General features: G+C 41.7%; 1 protein-coding gene across 1 annotated transcript in view; it reads left to right on the top strand.

The window, feature by feature from the left end:
• Nucleotides 1–17,703, top strand: part of znf407 (zinc finger protein 407) — a 140,191-nt gene that overhangs the window by 89,931 nt on the left and 32,557 nt on the right. The window contains exons 7-9 of the mRNA XM_070836127.1: nucleotides 2,335–2,418; nucleotides 4,554–4,674; nucleotides 10,528–10,706. Coding sequence (XP_070692228.1) covers nucleotides 2,335–2,418; nucleotides 4,554–4,674; nucleotides 10,528–10,706 — 384 coding nt within the window. The remainder of the gene's footprint in view (nucleotides 1–2,334; nucleotides 2,419–4,553; nucleotides 4,675–10,527; nucleotides 10,707–17,703) is intronic.

Raw genomic sequence — 17,703 nt, 5'->3', positions numbered from 1 at the left:
AGACATTTATTTGTATGAAAACACAATTCCTTTAAAGGACATTTACGCTTGGATTGAAAAGTGAACCTGTATGAATTGGCTAATGAATACACTTTTTAAGGCAGTTTTTCTCCCCTTTAAGTGGCACTGCATTAAAACTCTTCTCACAGTCGAGTGGCTTTAAATGGGTGTAATAGAAGAAACTTGAAGCTGCTTTGTCCCTGCGGACTCGGTGAAAGCTGCTATCTGAGCAGAAGAGGAGCAGAGCACCGCTGAGGCCCAGCTGGAAGAGTCACCCAAATGTGTTATCAGTGTGTGGCAAGAGCTGGAGTTCAACATCAGCATTTAGATGAATATTTAAGCGATGGGGATCTCAGCTACACATAATGTACACGCATGCAGCGTCTGTCTGTGTGGTACCTACAGTGTTTCCATGTATGTGCTGGTACACAACACGTACCTGTGTGGAAATGTGCTGCCAGCACACCACATGCAGTTTGATTTGTGCGTCTTCATGTGGTACTATCTGTATCTCGGTACATGTGTGTGTTTGTGTGTGTGCGTGGGCATTTGCATGCACATCTGTGTCCATTCTATAAATGCACACTAGCATGTATTTCCCTGAGTGAGTCTAATCACAAATGTTGCTCTGTGTGTGTGTGTGTGTGTGTGTGGTATGTGTGACTGCCTGTGTGCAATGGCAGAGAGAAAGCGAGAGGTAGAAAGAGAGAGAGAGCCCATCATGCTGTTAATGACAGAGCCAGATGCAGGGAAGAGAGGAGGAGTGTAAAAAAGCTCTCCACGCTCCCCATCTGGAAGGCATCGCCCCCAAATGAAGTTGTACAAAACCATCCCATTGATAATAAAGCTAATTTTTATGGCTCTGACAAGTATGTAATTATGTTCAGCGGTGCTTTTCAGATTTTATCACAGTCAATAAACCACACTGGCAATTTCCCGTCCCCCATTTGACATATTTACACGGATCCATCTGATTGGAGGAATTAGTTAGCTGTGAGAGCTCTGATGGATATACACTAGTGATCTGTGACTTCTGCTAGGCTCATCTGTTAGCCAACTAGACCCGCTGCTCATCTGTTCAGTCTGTCTTTCGTTTTCTCGGTTTCTGCTTTTCTCTTCCTTTACACATTTCTCCCAGTCCATTAATGCAATATTTTCTTCTTTGTCCTTACTGGAGCTTTCTCACTTCCTTGCTCAATGGCACCCAGTTAGTTCTGAGTGAAGGATGTATCGCTCATACCTTCCTCCACCAGGCCTTTCCACTCAAGGGATTCAAGGGTTTCATGAATCTACTTCAATAGCTTTTAACTTATTACCACCTCACGATATTAGAGGTTCTACTTTTACTATCTAATTGTATTTGTTTTTAATTAAAGCCGATGCAAGTATTACTGACAGATTAATTATACTGAGCCATATTTAGGTAATGGACACAGAGGGAAAACAAGTGAAATAAAACAAATGTCATGAATCCAGTAGCTTCACATATATAAATGAAAAATTCAGTGTGTCATAACAAGTTTGATCCAAATGCACATGAATGCATAGGTTAATATATAACACTTAACACATGTTAAAGACATGACATATTGTGAATTCCAGGAACCATTAAGACAGTCAGACAAAGTCCTCATATCTGCTTTTTATGTCATCTCAATATCCTCCTGTATGTGGCAGGAAAGCATGATCGGACAGCTGTGCCTCCAAGGTCCTGTTAAAAGATAGTCTATTCTGTCCGTTTTCATACCAGTCTACTCACTAAAGCTATTTTTGAGATTTGGAAAAATGGCAACATCACTTACAGTATTCAACGTCCCGCTGGGCAAGTTACACAATAACATTTTGAGAAAATTTTATTTACACAAAAAAAACCCCCCAAATAATCCAAAATGTCAGCACTGAGCCTTAATTGTGCAAAATTTTGCATGCACATAATTACATCAGGTATGGTAGGTTAAAGTTTTTAACAAGGTCAAAGCCTAATTACTGTGACAGATGGATTTTTACAGTTTACCTTTTCTCTTGCAAGTAAATCCGGTTTACCTCTGACTTTATTCAAAACCTGTATGATTGTCTGACTGCTTATTTTCTAATAAACTGGAATTATATTTTAAAGAATCATTTTTTTCTTGGTCTCTTTAATGAGATCTTGATTCGAATGGGTACATGAATGTACATTTAACAGATATAGTTAAATGTGACAAAAGTCAACTTTTATATGTTTTAATGTCAATATTTTGCCAGTTTTTCATCAATCTTTAATGATTTAATGATTTCTCTATCCTCCTAATGTTTTACCCTTCCTTGTCTTCTTCTCTCAATCGGCCGCTATAGGAGAGAAATCTTATCTGTGTGACCTGTGTGGTTTCGCCGGAGGCACAAGACACGCCCTCACCAAACACAGACGCCAACACACAGGTACGCAGCAACGCACACATCCTGAACTCATGTCGTAAAGTAAACTAAGCACACGCACTAACTGTTGTATGTGTCGACCTTCGTAATCTCAGGATCTGAACAGCTACAGTAATTTTTTTTTTTTTTGTCACAGCAACTGTTTGCTGTCTGTCACACACACATACCCTCACGCTCACACACACACACACACAGAGGCACATCAGTGTGACATGCTGCTGTCAGTGATAGGCATGTGTACCAGTGTGGCTGACTGAATCTGAGATTTTTAATTTCAGTTATCATTTCACCATGTCATTCTGTCGCTTAGGGAAATTGCATTTTTCAGATAGGCTGTCAATAACGAGTGCTTTTTTGGAAATTGGGATAGTGAAACAAATACTGTTCTTAACCGTTGTCTGGCAGGCGCCCAAGGATCAAGAATCATGTTATAAATATTCATTTAGGTTTTTATAATTCATTTTGTTTGCTCCTCAGTTTCTCTGCCATTTTCCCCCCAAAACCTCCAATTTCTGTCCTCCTCTCCTGAGATGACATGTGTCAATTCTACTGATTTAGCTGCATATTCAAATCTGTCATGCAGCTGCATATGAAGGGACCACCCTGTCTGACAGTGTTTTCTTGTCAGAGTTTGACTGATACAGAATTTGAAAGGCCATTTCTCATGCCAATATTTTTTGTGGTTTAAGACTTTGTTTTGCCATTATTTAATATCTTCAAATAGTTCTCCTTTCATGCCCAAACTTTACCAGGATTTACTGGTTAATGTTTCTCTCCTCAGTTTGAAAATGTCACTGAAGCAGTATTTCAACAAACACTGGACTGGACAGGAGTCAAATTGAAGGCTATGTTAATAAACTTCTTAAGTGTTCTGTAGGTTAGCAGTTTCTTCTTTAAGCAATGACATCCCTGAAGCTGTTGAGTAAAATACTTCTTCACAAATCTGGTCTGCCATTTAGAAGTAAAGAATGATTAAAAATGCAAAGCTGCTAAAGAGCACAAAACTCTGCCAGCCACGAGCAATTTTCCAACTTGCCTTTACACTCGCAGACATCAGTCAGTGCTACCACTTTGATTTTAAGTTAAATTGATTGACCTTGACCCTGTGAACAATTTAGAATCAAGTCTCTATCTCTGTAAGATGAATGGCTTTGTGTCAAATATGGTGATTATCTATAACCTAATGTCATGATAGAAATTTCCTGTCTGGATTTCCAACAGAATAATTAATCATCTTATGTCTTGAGTTTTAAACATGTCCTGCTGACAGACAGATATCCTGTCTGGGGTCAGAACACAGCATTAAAAAACAACAGATTCATACTGCTTTCCGCCTCTAACGTCTACACGACACGCCTAACTGACCAATTTTTACTTTTCACTAACAGCCAGAACTTACATGCCAGCTGACACTTCATCTATTTACTGTATACATACTTCAACTACACTGTGTCTGGCACCAAAATTATAACCAAAATTTTTATTTCTCGTTTATACTTCAACTGGTATTTCAACTGCTTTCACCTCGTACCCGTTAAATGGCAGTTCAACTGATTTTATCTCCAACACTTCAACTAGTGTTCAACTACTTTCATTGTTTATGTACAAGCAGAATATTAACAGTTATTACAGGAATTCAACAAAACGATTTCAGCAAATTACACTTTGACTGACAGTGATTCCAGTTCTTCAATAGACACAAACCCTTTCAGTGTTTCAACTTTAACTGACACTTCAGCTTTGAGTGCAGAAAACTGCAACTTCCATACATTTCACCTGCAAAATAATACGTTGTTTTGGACATTTTAACTTATTTGTATTCTTTAGACTTGCAGTGTTCAGAATAAGCGACCGCACTCAGAACTATAATTAGCTCTGCTGGGTTGGATAAATAAACTTTGTTTTTGTCATTAATTGGTCTCCAAAATAATCCTGCACAGCATTATGAACGATCAGGTCATACATTTTGGTTTCCGAAAAGCCAGCAAATTGGCACCACACATTAGCCAAATCATGTCAGATGCATCCTCCTATCCAGGTGTGTTTATTTATTTATGTTTGACAGTGAAAACATTTGTGTCATCTTGGTCTCATCGACATTGTCTGTCTCTTATCTTTTCGACCCTTCCACCCCACAGGAGAGAGACCCTTCAAATGTAAACTCTGCAACTTCGCCTCCACCACACAGTCCCACCTATCGCGGCACAAACGTGTTCACACTGGAGAGAAACCGTACCGCTGCCCCTGGTGCGACTACAGGTACCGGCTCATTGACCCCCCCTACGGTTGGTGGCGTTGATGGCTGCCACCATGGCACTGATGATCAGGGGGTTGATAGGTGGGGGGATATACGTGAGTGAGTGTGATGGTGAGATAGCAGGTGGCATTGGAGGGTAGTTTGGAGGGGTGGTTGGGGGGTTGCGTTAATGCTAGAGGCTTTCTGTGTGTGTGTGTGTGTGTGTGTGTGTGTGTGTGTGTGTGTGTGTGTGTGTGTGTGTGTGTGTGTGTGTGTGTGTGTGTGTGTGTGTGTGTGTGTGTGTGTGTGTGTGTGTAGAGTGGGTGGAAGAGGTGGAGGAGGGCAGACAGGTCTAATCTCCACAGCACGGCTCCATCTCATCACTCTGCCATCATCAACAGGCCCAGCTAGATCTCCCCCAACACACATACACACATGCACACACACACTCTCTCTCACACACACAATGTCACTGTCACTGGCAGGTCCCTGTCATTAAAACACCATCATACCACATCAGTAATTACACAGGAAATTGTCGGTGAAATTGAAAAAGTTTTGGCTGGCGTTGCACATCTCCATCTCTCTCTCTATCTCTCTCTCTCTCTCCCTCCCTCTCCCCTTGACTCTCCCTCTCTGTCTTTCTCTTCTTTCTCTCATCCCGTGCTTCCTCGTCAGGTTGTGGCAGAAGAGTGTGAAAGGGAATGATCTCAAACCCATCATTGGTTTTAGATGTACTCCTCATTCGTTTTTTCCCCTCTGTGACAAAGTCATTTCGGCAGCTTGCTACACCTGCTCAGCTGCAGTGAAGCGCTCGACTCATTTCATAAGTCTTTTGTAAGCAGTCCAACTTAGAAATAATGAAATGCTGAGAGGTAATAATTGCAGTCAGGCTATTATTTTGTGATTACCAAGGATTATCTAACCTTGTACCTAAAGTTATCATGAAGTATGCCTTGACTGCATCAATGAAGGATCGATCACTGTATGGGATTTTTACTGTTATTGTTTGAGATGGAGGGCAGAACGGTGGTGCGGTGGTTCGCACTGCTGCCTCAGAAGGTTCCAGGCTCGAGTCCACTGGCCGGACCCACAGTCCAAAGACATGCAGATTAGGTTAGGTTATATCTGTTAGATCAGGGATTGGCTCCAGCCTCCCCGCGACCCTTAAGGATAAACAGTATAGACAATGGATGGATGGATGTTTAATTTGAAGATTTCAAATTGTCATATATGCTTTTCAAAGTGTCATTTAACTCAAAAAGAAGACAGATGAATAAGAAGAATAAGAGAATAAGTAGAAGAATATGAGTTCTACTGAGTTCAGTTCCACGGTTTGTAAGAAAAATATGGTAGATATTTTTTTGGCCTCTGTACAGACATTCATCATCCCAACAGGATTAATCTCATTGACATTGATGATCCACTGACTTCCTTGAGTGCCACCTTGACACTTTTTTTTTTTTAAATATCACAAGAAGTATTTTGTGGATTGCCATATTTGACATTCATAGTGCCCAAAGGATGAGTTGTAATGGCTTTGATCCTCTGATGTTTCATCTGGGATCAGCTGCAAATCAACGTTTTCACTTATCCACTGAAATATCTTAACTTAGTTGATTGGCACAAAACTTTGTTCCATCTTACTGACTTTGCTGCTACCTTTCTCTCTAGATAGATTTTTCATGCACCGCGTAACTTTGTTAGCTTTCCTCTGTCCACACAATGTCCACAACACTTCCAAACGTGGTCGGGGAGAAGTGGCAACGACGCTGACAAGGAAGAGAGGAAGTGTATACAATTTTGTAGCATTGGCACAGGTTGTAATGTGTCACCTTGTGTTATAAAGATATCTATCGTCATAAGCATCGCTTTGCCCAAGCACATCCTCACAGAGCCACTAGCTTGGCTCTGGTCTTGGAACTGCTGATAGTCTATATTAAGTTTGCAAACTGCCCAGATTTCCATCCTTGCAATGCCAGAAATTCTGTACCCTCAAGATTGTGTGTGTATCTATCTATCTATTTATCAGTCCGTCCATCAGTCTATTTTATTTATTCATATATGCCCATGCTATGGGCCATAAAAAACCACTAGACTGGACTACCCCTAGTATCCGTACACAGAATGAGTCAAATGTTCCTGGTCCCATTGTTCCTGCACTGATACTTAATGATCATTACAGATAGTGGCAAATGAAACAGTAAATTAGACGCCCAATTAACATTTTGGTGGCCCCAGGGGTTCCGAGAGGTCCAGAGGGCAGGGAGGGAGGGGGACAAGGTGGGGGGAGGAGTGCGTTTGGGGAAACGCCCCGCTGGCTTGCTAATATGAGGATGAGGAGTTGAATGTGGGGGCCTCAGACAGCCGCGAGGGGCCTCGCCTCCACCCTGCTTTTACACCCTGAATACATGTTTAAAACCCCCGAAGTCTCTGTTGGCCTGACCACGATAAGAACCTACTAGATGAGTAAGCACATTTGACCTTTCAATATAAGCCGGGCTTTTGAAAAAAATATGATGCAGTTATAAAGACACATTTAGGCCTGAGGCAAATAAGGCAGTTGTGTAACTGTCAGTTCTTGCTCACAAAAAATATTTATATCTGTTTTAAAAGTATACATCTGATTTTCACTATTGAAATATCCACATTAAATGTTATGGTTGATATCTATGGTTCCCACTTGATACAATATGATCTCCATCAAGGCTGCTCCTCAAATGCATGTAAATGAGCAGGGAGTGAATGATCTATCACATGCCACTCATCTCCTACTCAGACAGAGATAGATAATAGAGGGGGATAATTATAGTTGGGGAATAGTGGTAAAAATATTCTAATGATATTGCTCTGTGAGTCCTGGGCTGTCAATTAATGATGTCTACTTGACTATTCTCCAGCTATTTATGCAAAGCGCAAAACTTCTTTACTTAAGTGTTTAAGGAATCATTTCTATTGTTCACAATGAGGATTTTTTTTTCTTTTTATTCTCATTAGAGTCACAGTGGCATTTTAAATGGTCTAATTGATATGTAGCCTCTGACTCCTGCCACGTTACCATCCTTCTGGAGCTATTATTGTTTATTGAATGCTACGGCATTCATGTTTCAATCTACCTGTTAGAATACCGTTTCAGTTTGAATCGATGGCGGCTTTGAGGATGACACGATTACTGTCAGTGCCAGGAAGGTTTGCGACCTTGTGAAGCGAAGGGAGAGAAAGGTGGAGGGAGGGGAGACGTTAATGATGATAACCAGGCCTACTTGGCAGAATAAGATCCAAATTGCACCAATGATCCAAATACATCCCCCCTCCCAACTCTTAACACATACAAAGAAACACATTTAAATCTCCTCTAACGAAGCGCCTCTCAATTACACCTCTCCCATTACCATACACTCGTTGGGAGGAGGAATATGGAAATGGCTAAAATAAAGGGGAGAGACAGAAAGAGGCAGAGAAGGGGTGATGTATCCATTGAGCATCAGTATGGCTGATTCCCATGGCGAGTGCATGGATGGCGGACGAAGTTGAAACAGTGTTGCACTAATTAATACAGTGTATAGTAGGAGGGCTGGTTTGGGCTTTCACTAACTGTGACACCTGCTGACTCCTAAACGCACGTTGTGTTGTTTTAATATGACAATTACGCCATTACCATATCTGAGAGATAGCATGGCCCCCCAGGAATCCACCCGCGCTCTCTTTAGAACCTTTTAGCTCCGCTTCAGATTTTATCTATTTATGCTCCAGCTTTCGAATAAGAAATCAGTTCACTCTTAGTATTAAATGCATTTTTTAGCAGCATGATTTACTGTAATTCATGAGCATGTGACAGTTAAAATTCTTTAGTCTGTCTTTTTTTCATTATGCAAAAGAACAGTCAACAGATATGTGACCATGATGTGTCTGTGAACCAGTTCTAATTGTGCTAAAGTAATCACAACAGTGTGTGCCTGTTTGCTGGATAAATGATTGAGTATATGTGTAAATATTACACATGAGGCCATTTCTATTGCCAATGATATGTTATTTAATGTAAGGCTGATGCATGTAAGTTTTTATGCTTTACATTGATCTAAATCCCAATAAACCTTAAATCTAGGTTTTCCATATCAGGTGAATCTTAGTTAAGATTCACCATTTTTGCCAAACTTTTTTTAAAATTTGAGATGAGAAGCCTGATGTCTTTTGGGGGGTTCTCTTTTATTTGTCTGTTCATTCCCTGCAGGCATCAGTGCTCACGCTTAACTACCTGGTCCTTCTGCTGAATTTCAATCAAACCAGAAATCCAAATACATCACTTCCTGTGAGCTAGGAATGACCTCTCTGACTCAAGGCAAATGTAAAAGTTTTCAGGAAATACATATATGTTGAATTATACGGTGTGATCAGTTCTTTATTTCTTTGGATTACTACTTTTAAAAAGTGTTTTCTTTTGTTGAGAGCCTGGTATCCCAACCTAATGCACCGTTCAGTGTTGTGAGGAGCCCTCATTGTTCACTAGTGGCTACTGCTTATGTATTTCATACAGCACGAACAGAACCCACTGAGGGCCCGCTCTGTTTTTTTTTTTTTTTTAAGGCCCCAATGGGGCTGGGCTGGACTGTGGCCCCATGATGGAGAGAGGTGTCTCTGCAAAAGTGAAAACAAATTCTCTCCTTGGCTGGCGTGAGCTATGGCACTGTGAGGCTTTATTGTCCCGGCCAAGGTGATAAGGGAGAGTAATTGCGTATTATACTGTCCGGGAATGTCAGGTCCAAACTGAGCACGAGTGCCCCATCCATCAACATATGATGGTGTGTGTTAATGTGTGTGTATGAAACTGTGTTCTACACTGCACATGCTTGATGGCATGATGCATTATGTGTGCACTCTCTTGTGCTTGTGTGTGTGTGTGCGTGTGTGTGAGAGCGAGGCAATGGGTGTTTATGGATTCACTCAGGTCTGCATATTCGCACCTGTGTAGTCATATCAGAGATTAAAATTTTTATTTTGGCGCAAACTAAGGTTTGTTCATGTCTATGTATGTATGTATGTGCATGTTTGTCTTGCCCATTGTGTTAGAATGTGTCCGTTGGCAGGTTTAGATAGAGCCTAGGAGCAGGTCAGGCAGCATCATTAATCAGCAGAGGGTTGTGTGTGACTCTCTGAGCTGACATCATTACATCCTACACCCTGCAGTAGCTCACTGCTGGGCCTGCCCTATCTGACCAGCCCAAAGACCCACACACACATACATGTACACACAACATACACCACCATTCCTATACCTTTCATAAAATTGCAAAAGATACATAATGCATAACGGATGTCTGCAGACATATCTCTAATGCACTCCGAAGGCTTCTAGATCCACTTGCAGTCTTAGAACAGGCTGCTCCCAGCACCATTAGACACTAAACCTGGCCAACTGTAGGAAAGAAAATATCTAAGAGATATGTAAGAGCATGAGAAAATATCAAAGAATTTGCAGGATGTAAATATTGTTTGTTTAACAAGTTGTGTTTCGCTACTTGTGAATGTGGTCTTTAGTAATTTGGTGGTTGTGGACCTGCTTCACAGAGACATATTTAGGCAATGGATGCTTTGAGAGTCTGTCCAAACACGGCTGCTCCCTCAGCTCCAAAGCCCAGCTTGAGTTTTTTCTAGAGAGTGTGTGTGTGCATGTGTGCGGTGTGTGTCTGTGAGTGTGTGTGTGTGTGTTTGTCATCATTGCAACAAAATAAAATGTTAGTACAGCAAACCTTTCTTGGGAACGTTGCCAAGCGTTTATCTTGTGTTTTCTCCCTCAGGACTCTCATCTTTTAATCTTTGTTTTTTTTATTTATTCGAAAAAGGAATGAGGCCTTTTTATCTTTGTTTGTCTCCCTTAGATCCAACTGTGCTGAGAACATCCGGAAGCATATTCTCCATACGGGCAAACACGAGGGCGTCAAGATGTACAACTGTCCCAAATGTAACTGTGCCACCAACTCTCCCATGGAGTTCCGCAACCACCTGAAGGAAAATCACCCCGATATTGAGAATCCAGACCTTGCCTACCTACATGCAGGTAACTAATTGTTCAAGAATGCACTTGCCTGGCTTTAACTACACTTGAGTATACGCTGATAAATTGGAGATCCCAGCATATGTGCAGCAATTTCTTCCCTTAGCTTCACAGTTACACATCTGGGAGCTGCCCACCACTACCATGGTTTTGTTCTGTTGGAAAGATAAAGAAACACTTGACCAATTTTACACATGAAGATCGGGTTAATAGACATGAAGAATACTGCTCAGCTTGTAAATAATAGTTACATATGATGTTCCCCATCCACTATTTTTCTGTTGTTTACGCAATTGAACTCCACCACCTTCTTTTTACGAACTTGCCTCTCCTCGGTAATCTTCTGCATTCCAGCGTGCATTGTGCTCACAAACATCTACACACATACTGTATGGACCCACAGACAAATCAACATCAACATTTGCTGAATTAGATCACCTGGCTGCCCCTGCAACCCTGCCCAGGCACTATTATTCCTCAGAGGTCAGATCTTCCAGAATTCTTGAGTGTGTTTTTGTCAATGGATCGAGTCTCGCTATTCAATGCTGATGGAGGGCACCCAGCCACAAAGAGACAGCACTCAGATTGCTGGTCTAGCCATCCCTGCCAATCACTCAGGCCATAGATACAGATGAAATCTTGTTCTTCCTCTATTGGTTCTTTTGTATCACAGTGTTCTTCCTTTGTCCTTGAAGGCCACCAAATCCAATCGGCAAAGTGCTTGTCCTTCAGAGGAGCAGGGAGGACAGGCTTTATCCTGTTATCCCTTTGACCTTAAATAAAAGCAGTGGAGTTGGAGGGGAGTTCCATGGGAAAGAGGCCAGGCAGGAACATTACTGGAAAATGGTTGCATTCTGGTGGTATGGTAGTTTATCTCCTATTGAAACTGAATGGACTAAAGTCTTGTCTTTGTGCTGACTCTGAAAAGTTCATTTTTTTGAATTTCTTAAACAGGCTTATTCTTGGTATAATTTCCCTTCTTCAAATTCAAGGACCTACTTCTATCTCTTCTCTCCTTAACTTCCATGTCCTAACCTCGATGCACAACCTTTTTACCTTCACCTACACTTAAAAACACCTCCATGCTTCATATTCTCCATACCCTCTCACCTTTAACCAAACACACCTTTATGCTTCTTCTTACCCTTTCACCACAGAATTTCATTCACCTCTGTTTGTCCTTATGCATGGCTGACCTCTGGTGAAGAAGATGGTCTCACAGATTCATTTTGTTTCTTTGTGTGCTCCTCAGTGTGATCTGTTTAGCCATATGAGAATGCAACAGTTGCACAAAGTAAAGGAGATTGCTGTGTCCAGGCCAATAGCAATCACACCCAGCTACATTGTACATTGTGGGTCTCAGTTTTCAGTTTTAGGAACGAAGGTCATATCTTGTCTAGAACGTACGTCATCTTTCAGTCATCTTGAAGAAACATATCCTCCTCTTTCAGTCAAGTTAAGCAGCATGTTTTCAAGATGTCATCTTGACGCTGTAATTCATATTCTGCTCACACCACACTACAGATATGAACCCACAGAATGACAGCAAAAGAAATTATCCAAAATAGCAGCTGATGGTGTTTCTTACCCTAGAGGAAAATTATTTACAGCACCAATTTCCAGAGAAATTAGTGATTCCACTTTGCTTTCATTGATGCAGTACAGTTTGCTCAACATTCTGCATCATGTTTGCGACAAATAAACCATCTCAGGAATGCAGAAAATCAACAATCCTCTTTACTTGATTAAGACCAAAGCAATCAAACTATAGGTGGTTTGAAAAGGCATTGGAAGTACACTTGTGATCTCCCCCTCTTTTAGAAGAGGGAAAAGGGAGGTGGGGGTGGTAGCGGAAAGAGCAGTGTTTCATCTAAGTAGACAGAACGAGACCAAAAGAAAGAGACAGGGGAAAAAAAGATTAAGAAGGTAGATGTTGAATTAACCTGCTTGTGATTGCTCTCTGTCAGAGTGGCACCAGGGCCAGCAGCGAGAGGCAAATCATCTGTGATGGCCCTTCCCGCTGTTCCTCCTTTGAAAGACACAGATCAAACGCACCCTAGTCACGGGCCCTTGCAGCCCCTCGCGCCAGATTGATTGACACCCGAACGTCTCCACTGCTGCTCTGTCTTTCCATATCACTCTCTCTTTCTCTTCCCCCTTCGCTCCCTCTTTCTCCGTCTTCCGTTCTTTATTCAGCGTCGCACTTCGAATTAAAGCCCTTCTCAAGGATGAAAGCAGAGGTCCTTTGCAAACGAAGGAAGAGAGGGAATTAGACCCAGCAAGTGATGGAGGGGAATGATGATTAGAATTAGAGGGGGGAAAAAGAAGGAAAAAAGAGGTTAGATATGTGAGGGGAGAATGTTGCTGATAGGACACATTTTAATAAAATGGTAATGACAATTGTCTTCTTTGTGCGATCTGCAGAGAGATATGCCAGAAAGAAGTGGCGGTGCCCGTGTGATCTCAGCATAGATAGCACTGCAGCATAACTAGAGCTACAGGTACCTCAGAGCGCTGCGACTTTGTTAAATTACCTCTCTACTAGAAGTTTCTTTCTAGTTAAAATGCTGTAAGTATGCTATGAATGGAGAAGCTTTCAGGAAATAGTATATTTCCTTCTTTCTTTGCTATCTCCCTCCAGCGAGGTCAACTGTGGTTGCAGGGCAATGGCATTGTTAAATCAGCCTCCTGTCCTGTTCAGTACCAAAACCACACACACACACACACACAGGTGAGATGTCATGATTAGCTTTGTCAGAGCATCTTCATCCCACTATTTTTAATTGTGAAATATTTCCCTAATTTTCAACCAAGGTTATAATTGCACATCTTGGGGGCATAGAGATCAAATGCTTTGTAATTAGCTAACAGCGACTGAGTACTTGAATCTGCTGCTTAGTGCCTAAAAAGATAAAACAAATAAATAAATAAACTTCTTCAAGGCATTGTTGCTGCTTTATGCAGATTCTATTTTCCTTAATAATGCATGATGGATGGTTACTGTAGAGGGCTAGAGGAGACCTGGCCTTGTAAGTGATGATCTTAATACACAGTTACAACCACAGGCAAATTCATTTGTTTGCATATATTTTTCCTTATTAAACAAATCTGTAAACAAATATGGGTTTGGATGGCTTTTACTTAAGTTATGCATCTCTGTGCCTCCCCAGTTTCCCTCCCTCGCTTTCACCTTCTGTTCATCATGTAATGAAACATTACTCTCCTGAGTTTTACTTGCGTATTGTGTTACAGCAGTGTGTTGGATTGTGGAGGACAGGTGTGTGTGTCATGCAAATGTGTCCTGGTATCCCAGCGCATATGACACTGTGTCGACGTTGTGAAAGAAGCCACAGACACCGGCGATAAAATCAACATCTGTTTCTAATAACAATGTGTTATATGTGACACGTTTCTATGTGGGAAAATATGTGAAAAAAAAACAATGCATCACAGTTCTTTGAAAAACACCTATAGGACATCAAGTCGTCAGTGTTAGTGATGAACCTGCGTCTTTGTGTCACCTTCCTTATGTTGCATTCACATGATAGGCATTAATGAAAAAAGTCATTCTGTTCAGTATGTTGTAAAATCAGATTAACAGGGTGGCTCATTGTGCTGATGCTGTCACAGCGTAGATTTAGTTATTTTGAGCTGTATCTTACAAAGTCAACAATGAGAGGTCTGCTGCCTTGATGGGAAGCCAAAAATGTAAACTACTTTTACAGCAAAGAAAAGGACAAACTATGACGAAATTGAGCTCAGCTGTTGTAGTTGAAATTACCAAAGCAATCCTGCAAAGAAAAGCCATTAAATGCAGTTTTGTGGTGTCCACCTGTCAGTGTTTCTCAAGAGCCAATGAATATGGACTTTTGTAGTCACGCTATGTTTTCATGTCAGTTTTTACAACTCTAACTGTTTTTGTGCCCGTGTTTGTTGTTTTTTTCGGACAACACAACGCAATCTCAGCAGGCCTGCATGTATGAACTTGAATATTAGCTCAAGCCAGTGTCTGGGTGTAAATTGGAGAATTCCCCAATGGAAGAACACCTTTCAGCTTCATCGGGTCCTGAACAGCTCACTTTGAGGACTGAATTGTTTTGAACATACGACTCTGTAGTCCTCTTCAGCCGCTTTATTCCATCCTTAAAATTCCCTCTTTTGGACACATTGGTTGATCTGTGGTGTTACCTGTGGTATTCAATGCCAGTGTGTCCTAGGAGACTTTCAGCAAGGGGTGCGTGTGTTTGGGGGGGGTTAGCTAAGCGGTTTAGGGAAAAACACACAGCGACGGTTGCATGCATCTCAGTATACCAATACAGGGCCGGTCTGGGCCGAGCAAGCAGCAATTCCTGCATAATGACCTGCTCCAATGAGCGTGAAAACTCCCCCAACTGGCTGCATTTATCACACATCAGCCACAACAAACGGCCTTTTGTTTCATTCTCATCTTCCCTTCCATTCCTCCTGGCACCAATCCGAGAGCCTCCTCTCAGCCGTTTAGTGGCCATTCAGAGGCTTGACTGACAAGTACCATCCGATCAGTGTGGAGACGTAGACGCAGTAGGTTTTGGTGAAGTAATGTCTTCATTGTATTTTTGCCACCTTTAGGCCATCATAGATCATCATAGATTTTTTTTCACATGGTAAGTGATGACTGGATGTGTTTTGTCATTGACAGACTGGGTCAATCTCTGCCTCTGTCTGAGCCTCTGGACAAGTTCTGTCGCTGTCAGAAAATCTGAGGCTGATGGATGACACTTGATATATGCTCCCTTGTGTTGCAATGGCACAGTTATGTTAGGTGCTTGCTTATGTTGCACTATTCTAAAAAGTTGCAGATGGCTTATGTAGGGCATAGCCTGTAACAGTTGCACAGTGATAGCAGGATAAAAGTGTTCAGTCTGCATAGTTTTTACTCTAATGCTACAGTCTGATCCTGGCATTTAGGATATAGAAAGTTCAGCGTTCAATGGCACAAGAAGGAGCCGTCCAGTGCACTAAAGTGCTCATCAAATACTTTCAAATACCTTCTTTCTTTTGAACCAAAAGATAAAGGGAATAACATTTGCTGCATGTTTGCAAGACCATTTGTCAGAACATAGGAGTCTGCTTTCATGTGAACATATAATACTTAGATAGAAGTGCACACATAGACACACACGTACGCCTCCCGTGAGTGACGTGTGGTGGGGATGCTCGCGGGCAGGGCTGCTCCTACTGTATGGGACAGTGAATATGGAACCAGACAGGCCGCCGGCTCCTGTAAAGCCTCATCCATAATTCAATCCGCCTTCTCCCTCAATTCAGACACACTGTACATATCCAGCTCCAGCTAACAGCGAAGCTGTCTAAGGCGAGAAAGAAAGACAGAACGAAAGGAAGAAAAAGTAGTTATTGATGAGAAAGTTTGATAAAAAAAAAAGAAAAGCAAAAAGATAAAAAAGAGAATCAGGAATTGTTAAGGAGAGCAGGTTGTGAGACAAGGCCAGACTGCTGATCACCTTCAGCCCAGCTTGCCCCATCTTGACCTTTACTGAATCAACACAGCTTCTAGTACCAACATGTTTTCCCTGATGTACACCCTCATTGGCTGAAGTGCACTTTGAAGATCTCCACCACGACCTTTGCCCCCTCTACTGTGCCAAGGACGCTTGTCTTCCTCCTTTGCCTCTCTAGCCTCTGTGTGTGTCGTCTGTTTGGTGGCTCTCCAAACGTCTCAGCATCTCTAATTACCAACAGGCTCAACTTTCCCAACTAAACAACCAATTACCAGCGCTTTAGCCCAGCCCAGTCCCATGTTTCCTGATACAGTGGCCTATTAGGGCCCCTTATTTCTCCCCCAGCATAATTGAATCCCCTGGCTGCTCATCAGTGGGCTAATTTAAGCCAATGTGCAGAGTTGGTAATCAGAGGGGCTGCCTATTAGACTATCAGACCCCAATTAAGTGCCCTCTTATTTCCAACATAACAAGCCACTATCACTACTGCTGTTATTGTATTTCCCTCTTTAGTGCCCAGTTTTGTTTGGGTAAATCTGTGGTCTGTTTGGAGAACTAGAAGAAAAGGAGGAGGGGGGGGTTAAGTTAGTACTGGTACAGGTGGTGTTTAAATAAATGCACTTTTCAATGGAGAAGAAGGGCACTAACTAGGTTGAAAATCCAGAGAGCAAAGATGTGCCTATTTTACTACTGTCGGACTGATATACCTCAGCAGTTAGGATGTTTCTGTCCAAAACACCCAACAGTACTTTACTATGCAAACACTTCTGGCGTACTTGTAGTACTACAAGTGATTTCATCAAAAGATGGTGCATTAAAAACTGACACGTTTTTTTTAAATGACTTTATGGACCACTTTGAGGCAGTAGAGTTTTATGTAAAAACACTCCTGCCTTTCACCTAAATCACAAAGTTAGTGATGAAACTAATGAGTGAATTTCAAGCATCTCATTAACATAAGAGAATGGCTGCCCCGATCTGTTGCGAAGATTTTTTTCACCACATTATTAGGGTTCAATGAGTGCACAAATCACCAAGATCGTGTCAGAAAATTTATGGGTAGCAAATTTTTTAAACTTTAAAAAATTCAAACATCTATCTCCCGCTGCCACTTGCGTCTGCCAAGATCTGATGTGGCTTAATGCCGCTTTAACTTGACAAATAGATTTGAAATGGAAAAGTTCAGAGATGAATACCCTCACCACCAGCACCTCTTTCTGTCCTCTCACAAGTGCAGAATATTTCACTTTTTTTTTCTTCTCTTAGGCTCCCTCCCTTTTTCTCTGTCCTGTCTTGGTGACTGGTGCAGCTGAGGGGAGCCAGAGTGTGAAAGAGGCCCACAGAGGGCTGATGAGGACTGTCTTAGCAAACCGTGTCTCAAGTCTGGGACTGTGTTTCTGCAGCACTTTAGTGAGTGTGTGTACTTATATATGTGTGTGTGTGTGTGTGTGTGTGCGTGTGTGTGCATATGGTAGCAAGAAATAGTCTGCGTGCATGTCTTG

Source organism: Pempheris klunzingeri, chromosome 8, assembly GCF_042242105.1.
Source record: "Pempheris klunzingeri isolate RE-2024b chromosome 8, fPemKlu1.hap1, whole genome shotgun sequence".
Taxonomy (NCBI): Eukaryota; Metazoa; Chordata; class Actinopteri; order Acropomatiformes; family Pempheridae; genus Pempheris; species Pempheris klunzingeri.
The sequence above is the reverse complement of the archived record's forward strand: the minus strand, read 5'-3'. Positions and strand labels throughout refer to the sequence as shown.